At 53.2% G+C, this 20,445-nt stretch overlaps 1 protein-coding gene across 1 annotated transcript in view; it reads left to right on the forward strand.

Annotated features, from left to right (window-relative positions):
• Positions 1–20,229, forward strand: part of JDP2 (Jun dimerization protein 2) — a 28,853-nt gene extending 8,624 nt beyond the window's left edge. The window contains exons 2-3 of the mRNA XM_025869627.1: positions 11,766–11,870; positions 19,049–20,229. Coding sequence (XP_025725412.1) covers positions 11,766–11,870; positions 19,049–19,234 — 291 coding nt within the window. The 3' untranslated portion in view covers positions 19,235–20,229. The remainder of the gene's footprint in view (positions 1–11,765; positions 11,871–19,048) is intronic.
• Positions 20,230–20,445: the final 216 nt, after the last annotated feature.

Here is a 20,445-nt window from a genome sequence, read left to right on the forward strand (position 1 = left end):
GTAAAGCTGTTTTTAAAATGAGGAAGAATAATATCGATGTCACGTAGGTGTGGGGAGGATTCAAAGACATAATCAGGTAAATCACCTGGCGTGTATCAGGGCTCCAGAATTAGTAGGTATAGTGATTAAAACCCCCTCTTAAGCCAACAGCAGTGAAAAAGCCAGGATCTGGTTAGGGGCATTTTCTCCTCTTCCCTTTTTATTGCTAGTGGCCCTCCAGAAGCAATGAGAGCAATCTGGCTGCATTTTGTATGGAACTTGGGAGGAAATATGGAGTAATCCTGGCTACTCATTAGAGTGCCCTGGAGAGTGTTTTAAAAAAAAAAATATTGATGTGGAGCCCAGAGATTCTGATTCAATTGGTCTGGGTGGGGCTGGCAGGTGGTTCTAGCCTGTGGCCGTTGGTTGAAACCTCTGGTACAATATAAACTGGCCCAGGTCTTTGAAGGAGTGAGGACATCTGGGTTCAGGACAGAAGGCTCACGTGAGCAATGCACTTTGTAGTTTGTAGACTGCTTTTGTAACCATTGTCTCTTTTGATCTGTTTAACAACCGTACAGCAAGTAGGTGTTATTAGTGCCATTTGTTGTGAGAGAACGGAGATTTCGAGAGGTTAAGTCATTTTTAAAGCATAATTTTATTTTTTAAAGCAAGATCCACACACATGCTCATACTTATCAGTTATCAAATCTAACACCTTGGGGAGCACCGCCAGGTCGATGCCTGGTGCCAGGTTAATCTATTGTGTGTAGACTTCAGAACAGAGCTTTTTCTGCTCCTCTTTTAACTGATGAGAGTGCAGGGCAAGCTGATAAAATGTTATTTACCTATGTCCATATTTACACACACGTCACTTGTAATTACTGATCTGTGTGAGCAAGGGAAACATGAGATGGAAATAATTTGGATCCTGAGGCTGTCAGAAACCCACAGCTGTTCCCCATAACCTGAGCGAGAGGCTTTACATCAATCACAACACACCTTATTGTTCTCACTGAATGACTATGATACAGTGTGAGCCTCCTCATAAAATACCACCTGTATCTTTTTAGCAAAGAATGGTATCGTCTGAGCGAGCGTCTTCTGCCGAAACCAGTCTGAAATCTACTGGCTTACATTGGCGCTACTTGAAGTGGGGTCTGCAGAGCAGTGGACCAGAATTGCGGAGCACGTTAAAAGTTCTTGGGTCTCACCCCGAGACTACTGAAGCAGCTGCTTTAGAGGGTGGAGTCCAGAAATCTGGGATGAAATGAGCCCTCCGGGTCATTTCTGATGCTTTCTGCAGGTTTTTTTTTTTTTTAAGATTTTATTTATTTATTTGAGAGAGAGAGATTGAGAGAACGAGTGGGAGAAGGGGCAGAGGGAGAAGCAGACTCCCTGCAGAGCAGGGAGCCGGATGCGGGGCTCGATCCCAGGACCATGACCTGAGCCAAAGGCAGACGCTTAACCGACTGAGCCACCCAGCAGCCCTCTCTGAAGGTTTAGGTGACCCTAACGTCCCTTCCAGCTCTGACCGGCAATGTTTCTGAGAATGCCTACGAGGTTGTCTAAGACCACGTTTTTCTCCAAAGCGATCTCAGACTTTTTAGAGGGATCTGCACGCCATCAGCTGTCCATTAATGTGTGTGGTACCTGAATTTGTGTAAGGCAAGGTTGCCATTTGAGTCTGCAGCAGACATTTCCCAACCAGTTATTTCCAGGTATTGAGAACCTTACCGCACCAGCATTTGCACCCTAAGGGATTTTGCAATTAATGAAGCTGCCAAGCTTGTCAATAGGCTGGCTCTCTTATAGTTTTAGAAGGGAGGATCAGATAAGCTGTTCATCCATTGCTGTAGCTGGCGGGAGTTCTCAGCTGCTCTGGTCTGAGAACTTGGGGCTGCAGGAGCTCTCCGCCTCCACCCCACTCCTCCCCCACCTCCCCTCCACCTGCCTGGGTGCTGCAAAGCCCTTCCTTCCCCATCTCTCAACTTTCATTGCATCCATTTCATTACATGTATCACTCATGGTGAAACCCTTCCATCCTCCAGGCTAGGTATCCCTGGTTGTGAATTCATCTGGCTGCGTCACCTGGGTGGGATTTTTATTAGCCAGAGTTCAGTACTCACAAAATAGAGGTCACCTGTTCTGCTCAGTGATTTGTCTGTAATCTGTGCCTTATGCCTGAAAGAAATTGGCTGGAATCCGTGTTTTAGCTGCACACCCTGCATACAGATTAAACAGAACTGCATTGGTAGAGAATAATTAAGCCAAGGACCTTGTTTTTCACCTTCATGATGAAAGGCAAATGACTTCCAAGGCTTAAATAGGATGATGGCACTTGAAATGTTCTACTATGGCCAACTCGGGACTTTCAGAACAGCCCTGTTCATGAATATTCTTTGCAACAACTGCATTTTCATTTAATTGTAGGTAGTCATTTTGCAGGAGCTCTTGTCTGTGGTTTTTTTTTTTTTTTTTGCCCCAGTATAATCAAGGCATGTTACACTGCTGTTGTTAAAAATTGGTTTCAACTGTATTATTAACTTTTTGAGAAAATTGATTTTCCCTGCCAGATATATTCTGCTTTTTACCAGTCTTTTGGTTGGGGGGGGGGAAGTCTTGTGGGGGCCCCTATTTCTCTCCCTTTCTTATCTTTTGAATTGAATGTCAATTGGGCAAGAAAATTGACTGATTGCCTAGTGGGAAACCAAACCTCACCAAACCATAAATATGAAACAGGCCTGAAATAGATAGACATATTTCAACAAAAGCCATCATTCTTCAAATAGCTCTTCTCCAGCAAAAGGATTTCCCGGCAATCATCAGCTCCTTTCTGTTCAATGCTAGGCTTTCTGTCCCGGCCAAGATGATTTTTCCTGTGTCTCCTGGCCTCTAGCTCCCTTTTGCAAGAACAGCACAGCGTTTGCTGTTCTCTCTGCAGGACCACAAATGGGTGTCACCCTGCCCAGCTGGCTTGTTCAGGCTTTGTTCCAAACACAATGCTGTCTTTTCTTAGCAGTGGAAATGGGCTGTTCTCCACTGCTTTCTGAGAGAATGGCCCTTCCCTATTCTGCTCATATAAACCAGCCCCAAGCCTCAGCAGCCTATTGTTTTACAGGTTCTCTTAACGCAGGAGAAGGTTCTTACTGAGGACAAGGGGCTGGGAGGGCCAAGGTCAGGGGGACACTTTGTCTTGCTGAGATGTGAGGAGACAGAGAAGTCAGTTCAGTTTGGGTAGATTCCCCCCATCCCCCCTGGGGCTCTGATGCCCCACGATGGCAGCAGCGTCAGGCTTTCAGTACAGAAAGTGTTTCCTGCTTCTAGAAGGTGTTCTAGGAAGCGGCGGTGTTCAGGTTGGTTGTGCCACCGTCCGACCTGGGATGGAGGCAGACTTCCCCCCCCTTCTTTGAACTTGAGCTTCCTGGCCTGTGGGTGCCGCAGGGTGCTGCTAGCTAGGATCTCTAGGTCTTCTCAGTTCCAGAACCTCAGGACTGGGCTTACTTTATAGCCCCACCACTCCCCGCCATTTCCTGTAGACGCCGAGGGCGCTGAGCAATTGCCTACCCACCTGCGCTCCCGGCCCGTGGAGCCGAGTGAATCATCTTGGCAGGTGGAGCCATTGCCTCTAGCAGCCCTTGTTCACAGCCTTCACCTGGTGGTTGGCTGGGCTGGTTTGATGCTTTGAGTGAGCATGGCGTCCACCATGTGGGTTTTTTCATAGGTGGATGTGTTTGATTATAGCCTGGCTGGGGGGCATCCAGGGTGAAGTGGAAAGGGCACAGACTGGGAGTCAGGAGTCCCGCCCAGGTCACCAGCTCTGTGGATCAGGCTTCCTTTTAGCAAACATTTATTGAGCACTCCACGTGGCCACAACCTCAGCAAGGTGCAGGGCACACAAAAAGTCAACAAGACACAGGTTCTACTTTCAAAGCACTCCCAGGTTCATGGAGGGGGCAGAAACTAAAGTCAGAATACAGCACGGTGGGGGCCAGCATAAGCTCAGAGTTCTGTGGGAGCCCAGAACAAAGGGACACCTCCCCAGCCTGGAAGGGATGAGAACTAAGGAGGGCTTCCTGTAGGTGGTGATGCTTGAGCTGAATGTACAGGGTGAGAGGAAGCCAGGGAGACAGCAGCGGCAAAGGCATGTGGCCGGGAGAGTGTGGGGCATAGACGGGCCCAGGGTTGCAGCAACATGGAGGGGAGGGGAGGGTAGATGGGAGCTGAGACCAGAGCTCGTGAGGCCAAGTCACAGCACCCTTACTTGACACATTAAGGAGCTGGAGCTCTATCCTGAGGTTCATGAGGACCAAAAACAAATAACTGGATCAGATTTGCATTTTAGAAAGATACCCTCCAGTGGCTGGGATGGAGGATGGCCATGCAGGGTCAGGAGGCCTCCTAGGAGGTGGTCCAGGAGAGAGAGGGAGAAGGAAGGCTGGAAAGTGGCAGTGGGGAAGAGGAGGGTGAGGGTTCAGGATGTGGAATGGGATGGCCTGGGTAGCCAGAGTCGGACATAAAGGGAAGGACAGGTGAGTGAGTGGGTAGGCCGTGGTGCTAGCCTGGGGTAGAGAGGAGACAGGAAGTAGCCAATTGAGGATAAAGACTTTGAGGCGCCGAAGGACATCCAGATCGAGCATCCAGATTGGCAGTTGTATGCTTTGGCCTGATCGTAAAGATCTGGTTGGCGTTCGTATATAGATGGTGGTCAAAACCACACGAGGGGATGAAAACGATGATCCATAGGTGGTGCACGTGGAGTGAGGCCGGGGTGGGGCCCCAGGAGACAGCCTGAAAGGGACGGGAAGAGGGTCCTGGGCAAGGGACAGAAAAGGAGAGGCCAGAGAAGTAGGAGGGGGACAGACGAAGTCAGTGTTGTGCATCCAGAGCATAGAGAATTCTATAAAGGGGGAGTCAGGTGGAGCCAGAAGGCCCCGGGGGGCTGACCAAGCAGCATCCTTTGGACTCGTCCATGAGGACCCAGGCCCTACCGTTGAGTGTGAGTCTTGGAGCAGTCCACTTCCTTCCCTGGGACTCAGTTTCCTCGTCTATAAAATGCAGGGGTTGGCTTAGGGGCTTCTCCTTTCAGGCTCTAAGAGTCTGTAAGGTGACTATTTCTGAAACTTCTTAAAAGGTAAAAGGTGTCCTTCCCACACCCTCCTCCGTCTCCCCTCAGTTAAGCCAATGCTGCCCTTGAAGGTTGGGTGAGTAAAAGCCCAGGGACATCAGAGCTGGCCGGGACTTGGGGGAGCTTTTACTCCAGCCCACTGTGGGAAGGCAGCACGACGTAATGGATTCTAACCCCTGTCTGCTCCCAGCTTGGCGACCTCGGGCAGACACTTCACCTTGTTTCTTCACCTCTGAGATGAGGCCCCTAAAACCCACCTTGCAAAGAAAGGTGTTTGAAGGTTAGCGAGAAGTAGGAGCTATTGTGTTTAGCAAAGATGAGCCACAGGACAGGAGGGATGAGTTGATTGGCCCACGGTCACAGAGGGGGATATCCCAGTGACTAGAACCAAGTGTCTGATGACCAACCCCTCCAGGGTCTGTCACCTGTTGGGGGTCCGAAATCAGCCGCCCATGGATGTTCGGCCCACGAAGCATTCTTTTCAAGATGGAATTTGTTGCCAACATTGAAAAGTGGAAGGTTTTACTTAAAAACTTGTATTTTCAGCAAGGCCTGAAAACTTGGAAGATTGGTCAACCCTGAGCCCGTGCTGCTGTGGTGGGGCCAGTTGGGGTGTCTGTCTGCAGACCACAGCCCCATCCAGCCCTCCTCCCTCACTAACAGTTACTTGCTTGGGCCCTGGAGGTGATCTGAGTTTGCAGCTCAAGCCTTAGACTGACCATTTGGCTTGAATTTTCTCTTACAGCCCTGCCCAGTGTTCGCTGAAACTGCGCAGTATTTCACAGCTGAGGTCCAGACCCTGGCTGTTGAGAGAGGGGGAGGCTTGCTGGAGAAGACAGGAGAGGAGAGCAGAAGGTTCCAGCAGCTTGGCCCCGGGGGAGATGCTGACAGGGAGGGCCTGGCCCCTGTGGGGGCGGGGGCGGGGGGTCAGCCAGGGTGTCGGACAGAGGGCCCCCCACCCCCGGCTTTCCTCATTCCTCCCTGCGCGGGGGGCGGGTTGTGGGCCTGACTGTGCTGCCTTGCAGAGGTCTTGCCCCTGAACTGCCCTACTTTGTGTAAGGATGCGTGGCTGGACAGGGGAGTGGCAAGGAACCGAAGCCCCTGGCTCAGTGCAGCAGTGTTTATGTGGGGGAATGTCTGGTATGTTTGGTATTTGGGTGTTTACTTCCCAGGGTGCTCATGGGTCCCTGGTGTTGAAATGTGGCTCCTCCTTGTGGGGGGCACCCTAGTGGGCCCAGCCGGGGCTAGATGTGGAGGCTGCCGGGCTGTTACTCCGGGGCTGCTCATGGACAGCTTGTGTGCCTTGAAGCAGCCCCCCATCCTGCCTCCCCCCCCCCAACCAGGTCTCCTATGCCAGATTCCGCTGCATGGGGATTGGGTGCCCCGGGCCGCACTAGCGCTGCTTCCTCACCTCACCTGGGGAGGCAGGCCTGCAGTCGGGCCCTTAGCGAACGTTTCCTGTGTCCCAGGTCCTGGACTGGAACTCAGTCCTTGTTACGAGCTTGGGCAGCGGTGCTCAGTGCTTTCCTTGTACAGGTGAGACACAGGCTCGGAGAGGCCACTGACTTGCCCAGGAGCACACAGGCCTCGGAGACCCTAAAGGCCAGGCTGACAAACCCTGATGCCATGAGTCTCCGCTCAGCCTGCTTCTCTCTGTCCATGCTGCGGTTCTAGCGCACGATATGGCCTTTCAGGCCTTTGGCACTCTGGCGAGGTTCTTCCCCCGCCCTTGGTTCCTGCTTGTCGCCAGCTTGATTGCTCTTACCTTTATGGCTCCGTCCATGTGAGAGCAGCCATATGCTCGGTGCCTCGGGTTACAAAGCGTCATCGCTCTTTCTCATCCTATCTCTTTGTGGGCCCTGCCAGATGTATTTTTGGAAATGCTTATGAAATATCAGAACACAAAATCAAGTCTGGGCGAAGGCTGCCACCATGTGAAAGCCACATGGCCTATGAGAGGGGAGTGGGGGGGGCCCTCCTGAAAACCGGTCAGCTTGAACGTGACACATCCAGTGTTCCTTGTGCAATGAATTGTTTTTATTTTAAAAGACCCAAATCAGAAAAAGAACAACATAGTCATTGCCCTCAGAGCCAGAAGCTTTACGGTCCTGTCAGCAGGATGGAGCGGAAAGGACAGGGGGCCTGTGACATAGACCACCAACCCTTCAAAGAGCAGGAGGCACTTGGGCCCTGGGGCCAAAAGGCCTGGACTGGGAGCCGTCCCTGACCCTCCAGGCAGCCTTGATAGCTTTCGTTTTCTCATCTGTAAAAGTGGGGAGGGTAACAGGGCTGTCCTAGATGGGTTACTGAGACCGTTTAGCCTGCTGGGACTTCAAGGCCCGAGGATTTGATGCTTGCTGAGGTGACCCACCTCTGGTTGCTCAAGCCCTTCTGCATCCAGGCTCTGCCGTTTCCCCAGCTGTTCTAGAAGCATGGCTCCTGGGTGGTAGTGATTCCCCTCCTGCATCCCTGGAGGACACCTTCTGCTCCTTCATTATCACCTGGCATCCCCTGACTTTACAAGGATGGGACCCTGGTATCCCAGAGGCAGAAACCTTCTCAGACTCCCTCCAGGCCAGAGGAGGAATGTTTCAGGATAGATCCAGGGGTATGCACCATGGACCTAAGGGGCAGGAAATGCAGGCCCCTCCAGGGGTGGAATCCAGAGGATTCTCCGTGTGTGCTTTCTCTATGTTCTCTCAGCCCGGCTGAACCACTAACCTCTGTTCATGACTCTGTTTTCTCTTTCTAATGGCTCTGCGCCTTTGTCTCTCTGTGTTCCTCTCTTTCCTCTCAGTCTCTGTCTTCACCTTCTCTGTCTGGAGCTCCCTCTCTCTCTCAGGGCCTGGACAGTGTGAGGCAAACAGGATGCCCTGCAAGATGGCATTTAGGGAGGCAATCAGTCTTGGGTGCCGGCCCTGCCCTTGCGTGAGCTCGAGAGTAAGTGTGGACACCTCACCCTGGGGCAGGCCCTCCTTTCCTCTCTGTCACCCACTCCCTCTTTTTGTCTCCCCGATGCCCCTCTATGGCTGAGTGTTGGTTTCTCTCCTGACACATGGTGTTTGGTTTCTGCTCGTCTCCGAACATCAGCAGCCTGATCTTTCTGCTTCTCTGGGCACAGGGCTGAAGCTGGCTGCCCCCTGGTCCAGCGGTCTGATTTCAGATTTCAGGAGGTGACTCCAGCCCAGCTTGGTCAGCTGTTCACACCTCGTCCAGTCAGCTGTCGTTAGGGGTCCCCCAGCCCACCAGCAGAGCCCTGAAAACAGGCTGTCTGAGGAGGGACTGCTCAACATGAGGACCCTCTCGGCCGTGGGTCCCCTAGCCTGTCCCTCCAATGTGAAGTGTGGCACAAGGGTACCCCTTCGCTTCTCGCCCCAGAACACAGACAGCTTTGCACCGGGCCTTCCCGGGAATTTGGGAAAAACAGAGCCAGAGCTAAGTTTGAGAACAGGCCCCCATCTCGTGGGGCTTTCAATGTATTGAGTGTCAAGCTGCCTCCCTCTTAAATATTCTCGTTCTTCCAGCTGTATCTGCAGAAAAAAATCGTCATGCCCCATTTTGGGGTTCCAGTTTTAGATGGCTGAACTGTGTGTGGCAAAAACACTCTCTCCTGTCTCACCCCCTTGCGGCCAAATGCTTTAGAAACTCTGGGGAACATCAGGGAGCAGGGGCAGTGGCCTCACTGTGGTGAGGGAAGGCCCGGAGGAGGCTGGTGGCGGCGGCAGTACGGGGGTGGGCACAGAGCTCCCGTGGGGCTTGGGCCACAGTCAGCCGTGGGGATGAGAAGGCTGGCGGCACTGCCCAGCTCCCCTCTTGTTTCTGGCAGGACTTCAGCTGCTGTTTTCCAGATTTCCTCAGCGGCTCTTACATAGCAGCAGGAGGATTTGGGGAAGATGCCGCACAGTGTCAATGGGGAAGGTGTGGTAATGGGGCTTTGGGGCCATTTCTTGCCTTATTGGGAGATGTCAGCTGAGGTGGAGCGTGGGTGCACGAGAGGCCTGGGGATGGGTTTGGAGGCTACTGGGGGCCCGTGGAACTTTAGCAGAGGGTTGCCCAGCCCAGACTGTGTCCGGGCCTATTCAGGATTTGTGCAGACCTACCATAGCCGTCAGGGGCCTGCTCCGGGTCGAGGCTCTGTCTGTGGTCAGTGTGCTTCTGGGGAAGACAGGACCGAACCCCCAAGCTTTGCTGGCCTCCTGCACAGACGGAAGAGGCCAACCCTGGTGGAAAAGTCTCCTTACTAGCACCGGGGGAAAGCTTATCAGAGGCAAACATAGGCAGTAAATCGTTTTTATAATTATAGAATCCAAGCCTATGCCATCTTTCCCTGGAATCTTTTATTTCGTTCATTCCACTAACACTTACTGAGCCCGCATGAAGTGCCATGTTCTATCCAGGCATTGGGGATGCTCAGGTCCCCCATCCTTCAGCCTAGCAGGGAAGACAGATACCCACATTAACAGAGAACTCTGATGAGATGTGAGAGAGACTCTTACAGCCTGGTACTCGCAGGGCTGTGGCAGCACAAAGCAGTTAATTCTATCTGGGGAGTCAAAAGAGCCTTCCTGGAAGAGGTGACATTTGCTTTTGAAGGTTGAGTAAGAGTTTACCAATGGGGAAAGGAAGGTCGTCTCAGGCGGGCTTGGAGAAGGGGGAGACATCTGGAGGGAGGGTGATGGCTGGAGGGGATGGATGAGGCTGGAGCAGCCCCGATGGGGGCATCAGCCTGGCCCAGTTGAGCTCTGAAACGCCCAGCATTGAGCCTTTTTGAATCTGCAGCTGGAGCAGCTTCCGTTTGCCCCTGGCTTCGTGCAGGGCTGGGGTGGGGAGCGGGGTCTTGGAGGACGGAGCTTGTGTCCCCCAGGAAGCGGCTGTTCTGTCAGAGCCCGGGCTCACTCCGGCCCCATGAGCCCCGCACTGCCCGGGTTGCACACATCAGCTCGGCAGTTTGTGGGCAAACCCTCTTGGCCGAGGGGAGATTGCACCGCCAGCCACTTCCTCCCGTTCCTTCCCTCTGCCTGTCGTCACGGTTACCTCGGCTGTGTTGGGGGTGAGGTTGAGGTTGGGCGGAATCAGTTTTGTCCCGGTTTCTATTTTCCCAGATGCAGGTCAGCCAGAGGAGCTGTCACTTCTGGTTCTGTTTCAAGGGAGGCCAAGGGGCTGGGAGGTGCTTGGGTGTGGCGCTGTTGACAAGGTGCCTTTCCAGCCAGCCTCCCAGGACGGGTGGGAGTGGGTCAGGGAGAAGCTCAGAGGTGGCGGGGAAGGAGAAAGGACCGCCTCACCAGGGCCTGCGCCGATGGCCATGCGTGCTGGTCTCCGGCCAGGCTGTCGGTCCTAAGCTCCTAGAGCATGCTGGGAGAGCATGGAGAGAGGCTGTTTATTTTCCTGGCCTGGGGCCCTTTCTGCTGAGACCTTGTTCCAGGCCTCAGGCTGCCAGATTCACCCCCACTGGCTCGAGAAGTGAGAGAGTTGGCAGGCCCAGAGCAGTCCAATGACTTCTCTCGTGGCCTCTAAGCTGTCCTCAGCCCAGCTGGTCCCGTGTGTCCTCCAGACCCCCCTGGTCGCTAACGGACAGCGAGAGGCACTGCATCGAAGTGACCCTGATGGGTCAGGGCTGTGTGGGCCCGTGGTCAGTCAAGAGCAGGAAGGTTGAAGTCAGAGAAATCCGAGTTAGAATCCCGACCCTGCCATTTCTTAGTCGGATGGCCTTGGGCAAATGGAACCCTGCAGCTTCGGTCCCACCAACCGTAAAATGGGACAGTAATAGGACCTTCCTCATTGACCGTGAGGATAACATGATCTCTGTGGAAAGCATTTAACAAATAGGCATCGAAGAGCAGTTATTGTTGTTATTATTAAGGAAACAAGAGAACCTGCAACTTTCACTGAAAGTCAGGGTTGGTGGGCAGTGAGTTTCTTCCTTCCCATTTAATGGGCCCTGTCTTATGCACGGTGAACTTTCTAAAGTGTCCTGGGGAAGAAGCAAGCAAAGCTGGAGACCCAGGAAGCCTGTCTGCTTGTGTCCCGCGCAGGGCACTCTGGGGCACCCTGGGATCCTGGGATACAGGTGGGTGTCATGGGGAAAGAGCATACAGAAGCCGGGAGAAGGATCAAAGCCAGGTGAGGAGACTGGGGAGACTGGTTAGGAGCGCCAGGAGGTGGATCGGAGCCCCTGGAAGGACCAGGAGGGAGGGTACCTGGGGAGGTGGAAGTATGTGGGGGTAGAACGTGAAATCTGTGTTCATGCCCAAGGCATTTTTTAAAGGAAGTGCCTGGGGACTGCTGGCCTGGAAAATAGTGCCCAGAAGGTTCGGGCTGGGCAAGAGAATAGACCGCCACTGCCCGCTGGGTGTCAGTGTCACCTCTGTGTGAGGAGACTTGCTAGGCTCGGAGCCTGCTGGACTCTGGCAGAACTGCCCTCCCGGGCCACTGAGCCCTCCCAGGTTTGCCCACCTGCTCCAGGAGGACCCGTGGGCCGGCTGGGAGACGCTGCCATCCCACCGGCCAGGAAGCAGGCCGGCTGGCAGGCAGGGCCGGCTTGCTCACCGCCGAGATGTGGGTTAGGAGGGGGTTTGCCCATCTGTCTGTGTGTGTCGGGAGGGAAGCTGCCTTCCAGGCCTGCCTCCGTGTTTCATCGGCGGCTCTGTGCCCCTCACAGCTAGATGAAGAAGAGGAGCGAAGGAAAAGGCGCCGGGAGAAGAACAAAGTCGCGGCGGCCCGATGCCGGAACAAGAAGAAGGAGCGGACGGAGTTTCTGCAGCGGGTGAGCAGGCCAGGGGCCGGGGCGGGACGCCTGTCTCATTCTTCAGAGCGGGCTCGGCACCAAAGCCTGTGGAATCGAGGTGGACGGGCCCGCATCTGCCCACAGGGCCGCCACCCCTCTGTTCTTCCCTGCCTCCCATCCAGGGCCCTTTCCCTGACCCAAGACAACCCAGGGTCTCTGGCCTCAGGTCCCACCCAGCCAGATCCCCAGAAGGCCAGAGAAGGTGGGAGGAGCCAAGTCCCCTCTATGAGGTCAGACCCTGGTGCCGATTGACCCACAGGGCCTAGGACTGCTACTACTCATTTCGAAACCCTGGTGGCTGCCAAAGTTGTCTATTAGGGTGGATGCTAATGACGTGTAGGTGACAACCTCCCAACTTGTGAGCGGTGGATGCAGCACCAGGAGAGAGAGAAGCTCCTCCCTTAGCTGCAGGGGGCTCTTCCAGCCCTGCATCCCGTCTGGCTGCCCTCAGCCCCCCTGAGGGTGACCCCCAAGCCTCTGCTGCCAGGGACCAGAGGTCAGCTCTGCACTCGAAGGCCAGCAGAGGGGGTCACCTCCCTCCCCAGCCCTCAGAGCGGGTCCCTGCCCTTACACCTGGACTGTGCCAAGCAGGGTGTTTGTTCTTTTTCCCTCTGGAGTTCTAGCTCTTAGGCCTTCGCCGCATCTCAAAAATGATGCATGGCAGTGAAGGGACATGACCAGGAAAGCTAATCAGTCCAGGCTGGTAGTTTCCAGCCTCCCCACTCTGGATCACTTGTTCATTACTAAGTAATGATAGTTGCAATAATCATCCATGGGTCCGGCTCTATTCTATAGGATGCAACAAGTAACAGTGGTGGCTCACATTTGTAAAGTTGGGCAGAGTGCCAAGTCCTGTAAGTATATTATCTCTTCGTTGGCATATTAACTGTATGAGGTCGGCGCTTCATTATTGTCTTTCTACAGATGGGGAAACTAAGGCATGGTGGGGTTAAGTTACTTGCCCAGGCCCCTCAGCAACTGAGTGGTAGACCTGAGATTCAGACCTGAGGCTACTTCAAAGCATTTGTTCTTAACACTCTGCTCTGCTAGCTCTAATTCATTCGTTCATTCGTCTGTGTGTTCATTCTTTCACTCAGTCGTTGATTCGCTGACAAGCATTTTTATCCATGTACTCAGTGCCCAGCACTGTGTCAGGTGCACTGGGGACACACAGGAAGGAGCAGACATAGTCTCTCCCGTGGGACCTGGAGACACAAGGCTGACGTGGCCCGGGTTTTCTCTGATGCTGGGGAATATATGGGTCTCTTCCCATGCTTGCAACCAGCAGAGAGAAAATCCAAGGTCCCAGGGGTAGACAGCATGGGGCCATGTGTACACCACTGGGCTCTAAGTATCTGGGGTAGGTGAATGGCCATTACAGGTGGGAGTTAGACTCTGAGAGCTGGGAGCCTTCTTGGAAGAGAAGGCAGACCAGCCCTGGGCTGGAAGCTTTCAAGAAGTTTCCAAGGCACATGTCTCACATGGGCCTTGTAGATGGATGGAGAGTCCCGCACCTCATTTCCAGCCCTGAGTGCCCGCGGAGCTGGGTGAGGCACAGCGGGGAGCGGAGAAGTCTCACACCAGATCCCTGCCTTCCAGGGCTTGTCAGCCAGTTCGCAGGCAAGATACGCCAAGTGAACACACACTGGTGCGGTGAATGGTGCCATATGAATGGTGCTAGCTGTTCTCCACATTCCAGGAACATTTGCTGAGCACCTCCTGTATGTATGCAGATATTTCACATGCCTCATTTAATCTTATAACATTCCAATGAGATAAACATTGGTTATCCCCATTGTAGAGATTGACCTATAGCTCAGAAGAGGTCAGATTACTTGCCCAGAGTCACACTGCCAGCAAATGTTAGAGCTAGAATTCATTTATCCCTTTGTTATCCATCCATCCATCCATCCATCCATCCATCCATCCGTCCAGTCAGTGTGTAGTGAGTACCTGCTGCAGAGCAGACAAGCAGGCGATGTCTGCATCGGACAGCAGATAGAAGTGGGGAATGGTTAATGTGTGCTGCGCCTCGTGTTGGGCGAGCGCGGTGGGCCGTGAGAACACACCATGAGGCCCTATCCTGGCCTCGGCAGAGGAAAGACTGCTATTCAGACATAGGCGAGACGTAGGAGCTAACAAGATGAAGGACAGGGATGGAGGGGTGCGCAGGGACAGTGCAAGCAAAGGCCAGAGGCCAGAGGTGCTTAAGGATGTGATTAAGGAATCGAAAAGAATGTCAGTATAGCTGGAATTTAGAGTACAAGGAGGAGAATGGGGGGGGGCGGGCAACCGTCCCCCCCGCCCCGTCCTTGCTATGTAGGGTGATCCTCTGTGCTTCGCTCTCTGGGGCAATCCCCCTTTATGCCTCTGGTCCTGGCCTATTTATTAATAGCACCTGCTTTTACTCTCACAAGTATCCCCATTATGATGATGGATTATGTAGTCATGGCGAGCAATGGAAGGTTTCAGTTGGAGAGAGACGCACCTTGGAAAGATCCCTCTGGCTGCAGTGTGGGGCAAGGATTGGGGCAGTGGGAAGACCAGTCCTGTGGCTGTGGTGGTGTCCCTGGTGGCCTTGGGGTTTGGGAGGGGGGTTTGGGCAGGCCTGTCTGGGCCCATCCCAGTCCCCCTCTCCTCCCAGGCTCCTCTTTCCCTCTGGCCTTGGAAACAGAGTTGGGTGTGAGGTTTAGGACATGGATGCCGATGGCTGTGTTGATAGCCAGTGCCCACAGACCTGAGGAATTCTCTTGTAATTTATTTATTTATTATTTTTTAAAGATTTATTTATTATTTGAGAGAGAGAGAGAGAGAGAAGGAGCAGAGGGAGCGAATCCCAAGCCGACTCCCCACTGAGCATAGAGCCCGACATGGGGCTCCAACTCACGACCCCGAGATCATGACCTGAGCCAAAATCAAGAGTCGAATGCTTAACTGACTGAGCCATCCAGGGACCCCTTGTAATCTATTTTTTAACAGGTAAAATATTTATAAGGCTCAGAGGTACATATGGATATGTGTGCGTACCTCCCCCCGCCCCACACACATATGTATAATGTAAAAAGTCACTTTCCCATCCTTGACCCCCAGACACCTAGAGCTGCCCTGGGAGACTCTTAGAGCCTCTCCAAGTTCGCCCGCCTGGACCAGCCGAGTCCTTGAGGCAGCCAGGGTGACCTCGGTACCTCCTCCGTCTGCAGTGAGGGGCAACAACCCCTCCGCTTCGCACTCCGGGAACTGCTGCGCCTGTCGCACCTTCATTCCCTGGGCTTCGGTAGCAGGAACCCCAGCTCACACTCCCATGGTGCTCTGCGCTCTTCATGGCCATTCTCCAAGGCTTGATCGTCACAAGAAGACGGTGACTCTGGGAGGAGGCAAGGCAGCCCCCACTCCCCTGACGAGGATTCTGAGACTCAGAGGGATGGAAGTTTGCTCAAGGCCCCGTAGCAGCTGAGGCGGGACTAGAGCCCAGGGCTTCCTCTCCTGCCCAGCACGCTGTTTGGGTTGCCCGGGCTCAGGGAAATTGGGGATCTGGTTCACAGTGACATAGCTCAAGTGGCAGAGTCGGGATTTTAATTCAGACCGGTCTTTGGGGCTCAGAAGGGGCCACACCAGCCTTCTTCCCAATACTTACCCAAAAAGTTGGGAAGTAGAACTCTTTTCAGTGCATTAGGGTAACTGTGTTTTAAAAGATTAAATCAGAGAATCTTAATGCTTAAAGTCCCCTGGGCCAATCATTATATTTTCTGGGAGGAGACTGAAGCCCTGAGAAGGGAATTGACTTGGCCAAGGTCCCATAGCCAGGATGAAAAGCCAAAACACCCAGCCCCTTACCTGTATTTTTTCTCCTGCCTTTGCAGAGCACAGTAGTAGAGACAATGTACTTTCACTTGCACTAACTCTATTCTAAAACAACAAATGGTTTCATTTTCTCTAGGGCAATAAATATCTACCAGAAGCCAAAACGATAAACAAAAATGCAAGCAGAGTTATTTGCTTCGTAATTAACATGTGAAGATCCTAGCCCACGTTTCTTAATTAATTAGGAAAACAGATCAGGTAATTGCTGTTATAAAACCACAGACGACTTCTACAATCATGGTTAAAAAAAAGATTCTTCTGAACTCATCTTCTACTTACACAATAAATAAAGACATCGCACCACCCAATAAAACAGAAGGAAATAAAACTACAAAGCGGTCAGTTACATTCCGACAGCCGGCCGGTCAGAGTTTAGGATATTCCATGATATACTCTAACATTTAAAAAAAAAAACCAACAGAACACAGTGCCATTTCAATGATGAATGTGTGTGTGAAGCCACACGCCTATTTGGGTTTTTGTGTGACACAGATGTTCACCCATGAAGTTGGTTCGACATGCATCGTTTCAAGGAGGTAAATTGGTGCCTAGTACTGAATGCTGCGGGTCTGACCCTGGCCCTTGCACGTCCACTTTTAACGTCTACTCACCTGCAACCCGACTGCCTCCTTGCCATCCCCCAAACAGCAGCCCCTTCCCCCAATGCAGGCCTTGGACCCCGCCCCCCCCAACAAGGTCCACAGGCAGCCTCTCTCATTCTTTTTTTTTTTTAAGATTTTATGTATTTATTTGACAGAGAGAGACACAGCGAGAGAGGGAACACGAGCAGGGGGAGTGGGAGAGGGAGAAGCAGGCTTCCCGCCGAGCAGGGAGCAGGGAGCCTGATGCGGGGCTCGATCCCAGCACCCTGGGATCATGACCTGAGCCGAAGGCAGACGCTTAACGACCGAGCCACCCAGGCGCCCCAGCCTCTCTCATTCTCCAGATACAGCCAGTCACCTGGACGGGCCAGGCTGCTTTGAACCATCTTCCTCCTCTGCTGCTTCTCCTTCTCCTTCTTCATAGGTCCTTGCTCAACGCTAAAATAAAAATTCCTTAAGCCTCCCTAACCTTTCAGGGGACAAGGGGCTTTTCCTGTGTGAGTTCATTTAATCCCCATGAGCATCATCTTTTTATATTTAAGATAACTGAGACTCAGGGTAGTTAGGAAACTTTCTCTAGACTCTGATTCCAGACCCTACAGCTTTGCCTGATGTGGCTCTAAGTCTGCCTTCCAGAAGGCTCTCTACCCTTCTGTCCTAAAGTGACCTATGGTCACAGTGGAAGATTTCATCTCCTAAACACATCTTAAGCTTATTTCCCATGTCTGTGTCTGTGTCCACTCAGGGTTCCCTTCCTGATGTCCCACCTCCTCCACACCAGCTGACCTTCTCAACCCAACCATTTTTTTAAATCCGAGGCTAGACCTAGCCATTTAGCCCTCTTGGAAGGTCTTCTAGCCCCTGCACTGCTGATGGGCACACAGTAAACTCTTCCCTGCTGTATGGACCCTGATTCCCCCAGACGTTCATTGTACCTGCAAGTCCTCAGCAAATGCGGGTGGGTGGATTGAACAGAGGCTCAGAGGATTCAAAGTTGGAGCTAAGACCTTGGCTCAGGGGAACCAGATGGTCAGAGGGTTTGCGAGAAGTCCCCAACGTCATGAGCTCATCAGATCCAGTGAGCCGGCAGCTAAGATTAGCACCTAACTGCCCCCAGCTGATGGGTCATAGACTCATGGTTTCACGTGGCGTCTCTCTCCTGGCTTCCAGAGATGGCAGTCTCTTGGAATTCTGAGAACAGGGGACAGGGCCAGCCTCCCCATCATGCTTCATCCTGTTGAACCAAAAACCACCATAGCTGATTTTTAATATTTTCCCCCTGAGCATTTTTTTTCCTTTTTTTGAGGCTGTTCTCCCTCAGTATCTGGTCACGAGGACTACAAGTCTCAGCAGTCTGAGCTGCCCGGGCTCTCGTGCTGTGACCTCAGAGACCAGCACAAGGACAGTTCAGGCAGACCAGCGGGTGGGAGACAGCAGCCCTGGGATGAGTGTGGGCCCCACCAAGGGCCCCAAAGACCCCCCGAAGGGGGCTGAGCTCAGCCCGGCCCTGCCTGCCAGAGGGGCTGGCCCCTAGACCCCAGCCAGCATCACCCCGCTCAGTTGTCACACACGCAGTGGCAACCACAGCTTGTTCTTTGCCTGATACAGGTTGCACAACCTCAGCTGTTGACATTTTGTCTAGATAGTTCTTGTTGTGGGGCCATCCTGTGCAGGATGTTTAGGAGCATCCCCAGCCTCCTACTCACTAAATGCCAGCAGCAACCCCCTCCCCAGTTGTGACAACCAAAAAACGTCTCCCAGTAGGCAGAATTGCTCCTAGTTGAGAACCACTGGGCTAAAACTTTGCTGGCCCTTGAGTCAATTCCAACTCTCGAATTAGTTGCCCATTTTCGGACACAGTCCAATAAACATCATTCAGGAGCTTTCCTGTCTTAACTGTTTTGACCGCCCCAAGCCTTGAATTGGTATGCTCATCACCTATCCACCCTCTGAACAGGTGAACTCCCCCCAAAATCAAATCGCCAGCGTTGCTTCTTTTCCTTGGAGTCTCTCCAACTGAGCTGGAAGTTCACTGGGAATCTCACTTGAGATGTAAAACTTTATTTTGGATCCAGAGGGATGACAGTTGATTGCCTCCCAATGAGCAAAGCTTCTAGATAACATGGGATAAAGAAGAGGCTGTTTAAATAATTGGGGGCTCATAATCAGGAAGCCCACATTTTAGGAGGAATGACATGACCACACTGGGCTCGGGGATCCCATAGGCCAAAATATCCCCAACATACATTTACACATCACACATCCAAGCACTTTGCCACCCACTGCCAACTGTGGGCCACATCCCCTCTGGACCCTTCATGCACCTGCTCTGGTGCCCCTGAGCCACGATTCTTCTCCCACCCTTTGTTTCTGGGGCAAGGGCCAGGAGGCAGGAGAGCGTTGGCATATTTGCATGATTACAAAGAAGTCACTGTGGCTGGAGTGAATTGAGTGAGGGGAGGGAGGTGGGACCCGAGAGGGGCCGCCCCCAGAATATAACCTGGGTTCATCCCACTTTGACCCTGGCCTGGGTCACCGGTGTGACGGGCACTGCTGCAGGAAGTCACTTAATCCAGTGGGAACATGGCAGGCAGAAAACAGGCAAGGGCCAGCTGGGGATGCCTTGTACCTCTCCAGAGGCAGAGCTCGTCCCCAGCGAAAACTTACAGCCCCGTCTCTGTGTCTGTGCTCCAGGAATCTGAGCGGTTGGAACTCATGAACGCGGAGCTGAAGACCCAGATCGAGGAGCTGAAGCAGGAGCGACAGCAGCTCATCCTGATGCTGAACCGGCATCGCCCCACCTGCATTGTCCGGACGGACAGCGTCAAGACCCCCGAGTCGGAAGGCAACCCGCTGTTGGAGCAGCTAGAGAAGAAGTGACCATGGGCTGGGAGCAGGACGAGGAGGACGAGGAGGAGCATTTGGGAAGAGGGGAGAGAACGAGGGCTCCCAGAGGGCCCTTCCTTGCTGCGTGACAAACTTTACAACGAGGCTCCGCCCAGCCAGCTCTGGCCGGGCTTTTTTTGTGAAACTCCGATCAGCCACACAAGGGGAAGAACCGGCTGACAAAACCAGAAGGACCAAGCGCTGAGACCAAAGTAGACGCTCGGGTGGGGCTGCCCTGCCTGGGGCCCAGCTTGAAGGAGGCAGGACAGAGACCCTCTGGCCAGAGAGACACCCGCACCGAATGGCCTGGGGCACCGCTCCGGCCTCTGCGCCAGGGCACCCACGGAGGGACCTCGGAGCAGCCAGGAGAAGCCATGGGGTTGCAAACGAAATTCGGCTGGGGATGGAACTCAGAGCCAGACTGCAACCCGCCTGCCCCCAGCCCTGCCTCCTGACCCTGCTGCGAGGCCGGAGGGGGTGCCGTCGGGAGTGGGGGGGGGGGGGGGCCCTGCCATCCCTGCCCCACCCCCAGGGTCCAGCGCGGGGGGCCCTGCCGGAGCGGCAGCCAGGGCACACCCCCGCCGGCCCCGCTGGAGTTTGCTGCGGGCACGAGGCGCGGGCGCCCTTCCAAAGCACATACTCACCGAATGTTTACAGACTGGCTGTCCTGGCAGGGCTTTCAACTGCACATGTTTTTTTATACTTTCTTTTTTTTTTTTTAATATTTTTTACAAAAAAAAAAAGATTTTATACAAGCAATATATATATGGATTTCTATAATCACTCGATGTGATATAGTATAAATATGCTATGGTTTGTTTGTTACGAACAGATATCTAGCAGTTATGGCCATTGTGTGTAACTCCTAAGTACTGTAGTAGTCTCTGGGTGTTGGGGGTGGCCGGGGCGGGCATGGGGTGCATTTCCATCCTGGTAAACCCTTCATAGTACTCAGTCCTGTATTGCTCAGTAAAAGTTACTCTTACTTACTCGGCTGCCTCTTGTGGTGTCTGCCTAGGGAATGGGGTGCGAGGCATGCTCGGTGGGCCTCCTGGTGTGTGGTGTCAGAGGATGTTTGGAGCATCTGCTGTAGGCCCTTGGTTTTCACAACAGCCCTCCCAGGTAAGTGTCTTTATGCGCCCATTTTACAGATGGGGAAGTTGAGGCTCAGAGAAGTTTAAGAAATCTGCAGTACTTCCTTTGTC

The sequence above is a fragment of the Callorhinus ursinus genome, unplaced genomic scaffold (assembly GCF_003265705.2).
Source record: "Callorhinus ursinus isolate GAN/ISIS: 27379988/994484 unplaced genomic scaffold, GSC_fseal_2.0 scaffold8, whole genome shotgun sequence".
In the NCBI taxonomy this organism is placed as follows: Eukaryota; Metazoa; Chordata; class Mammalia; order Carnivora; family Otariidae; genus Callorhinus; species Callorhinus ursinus.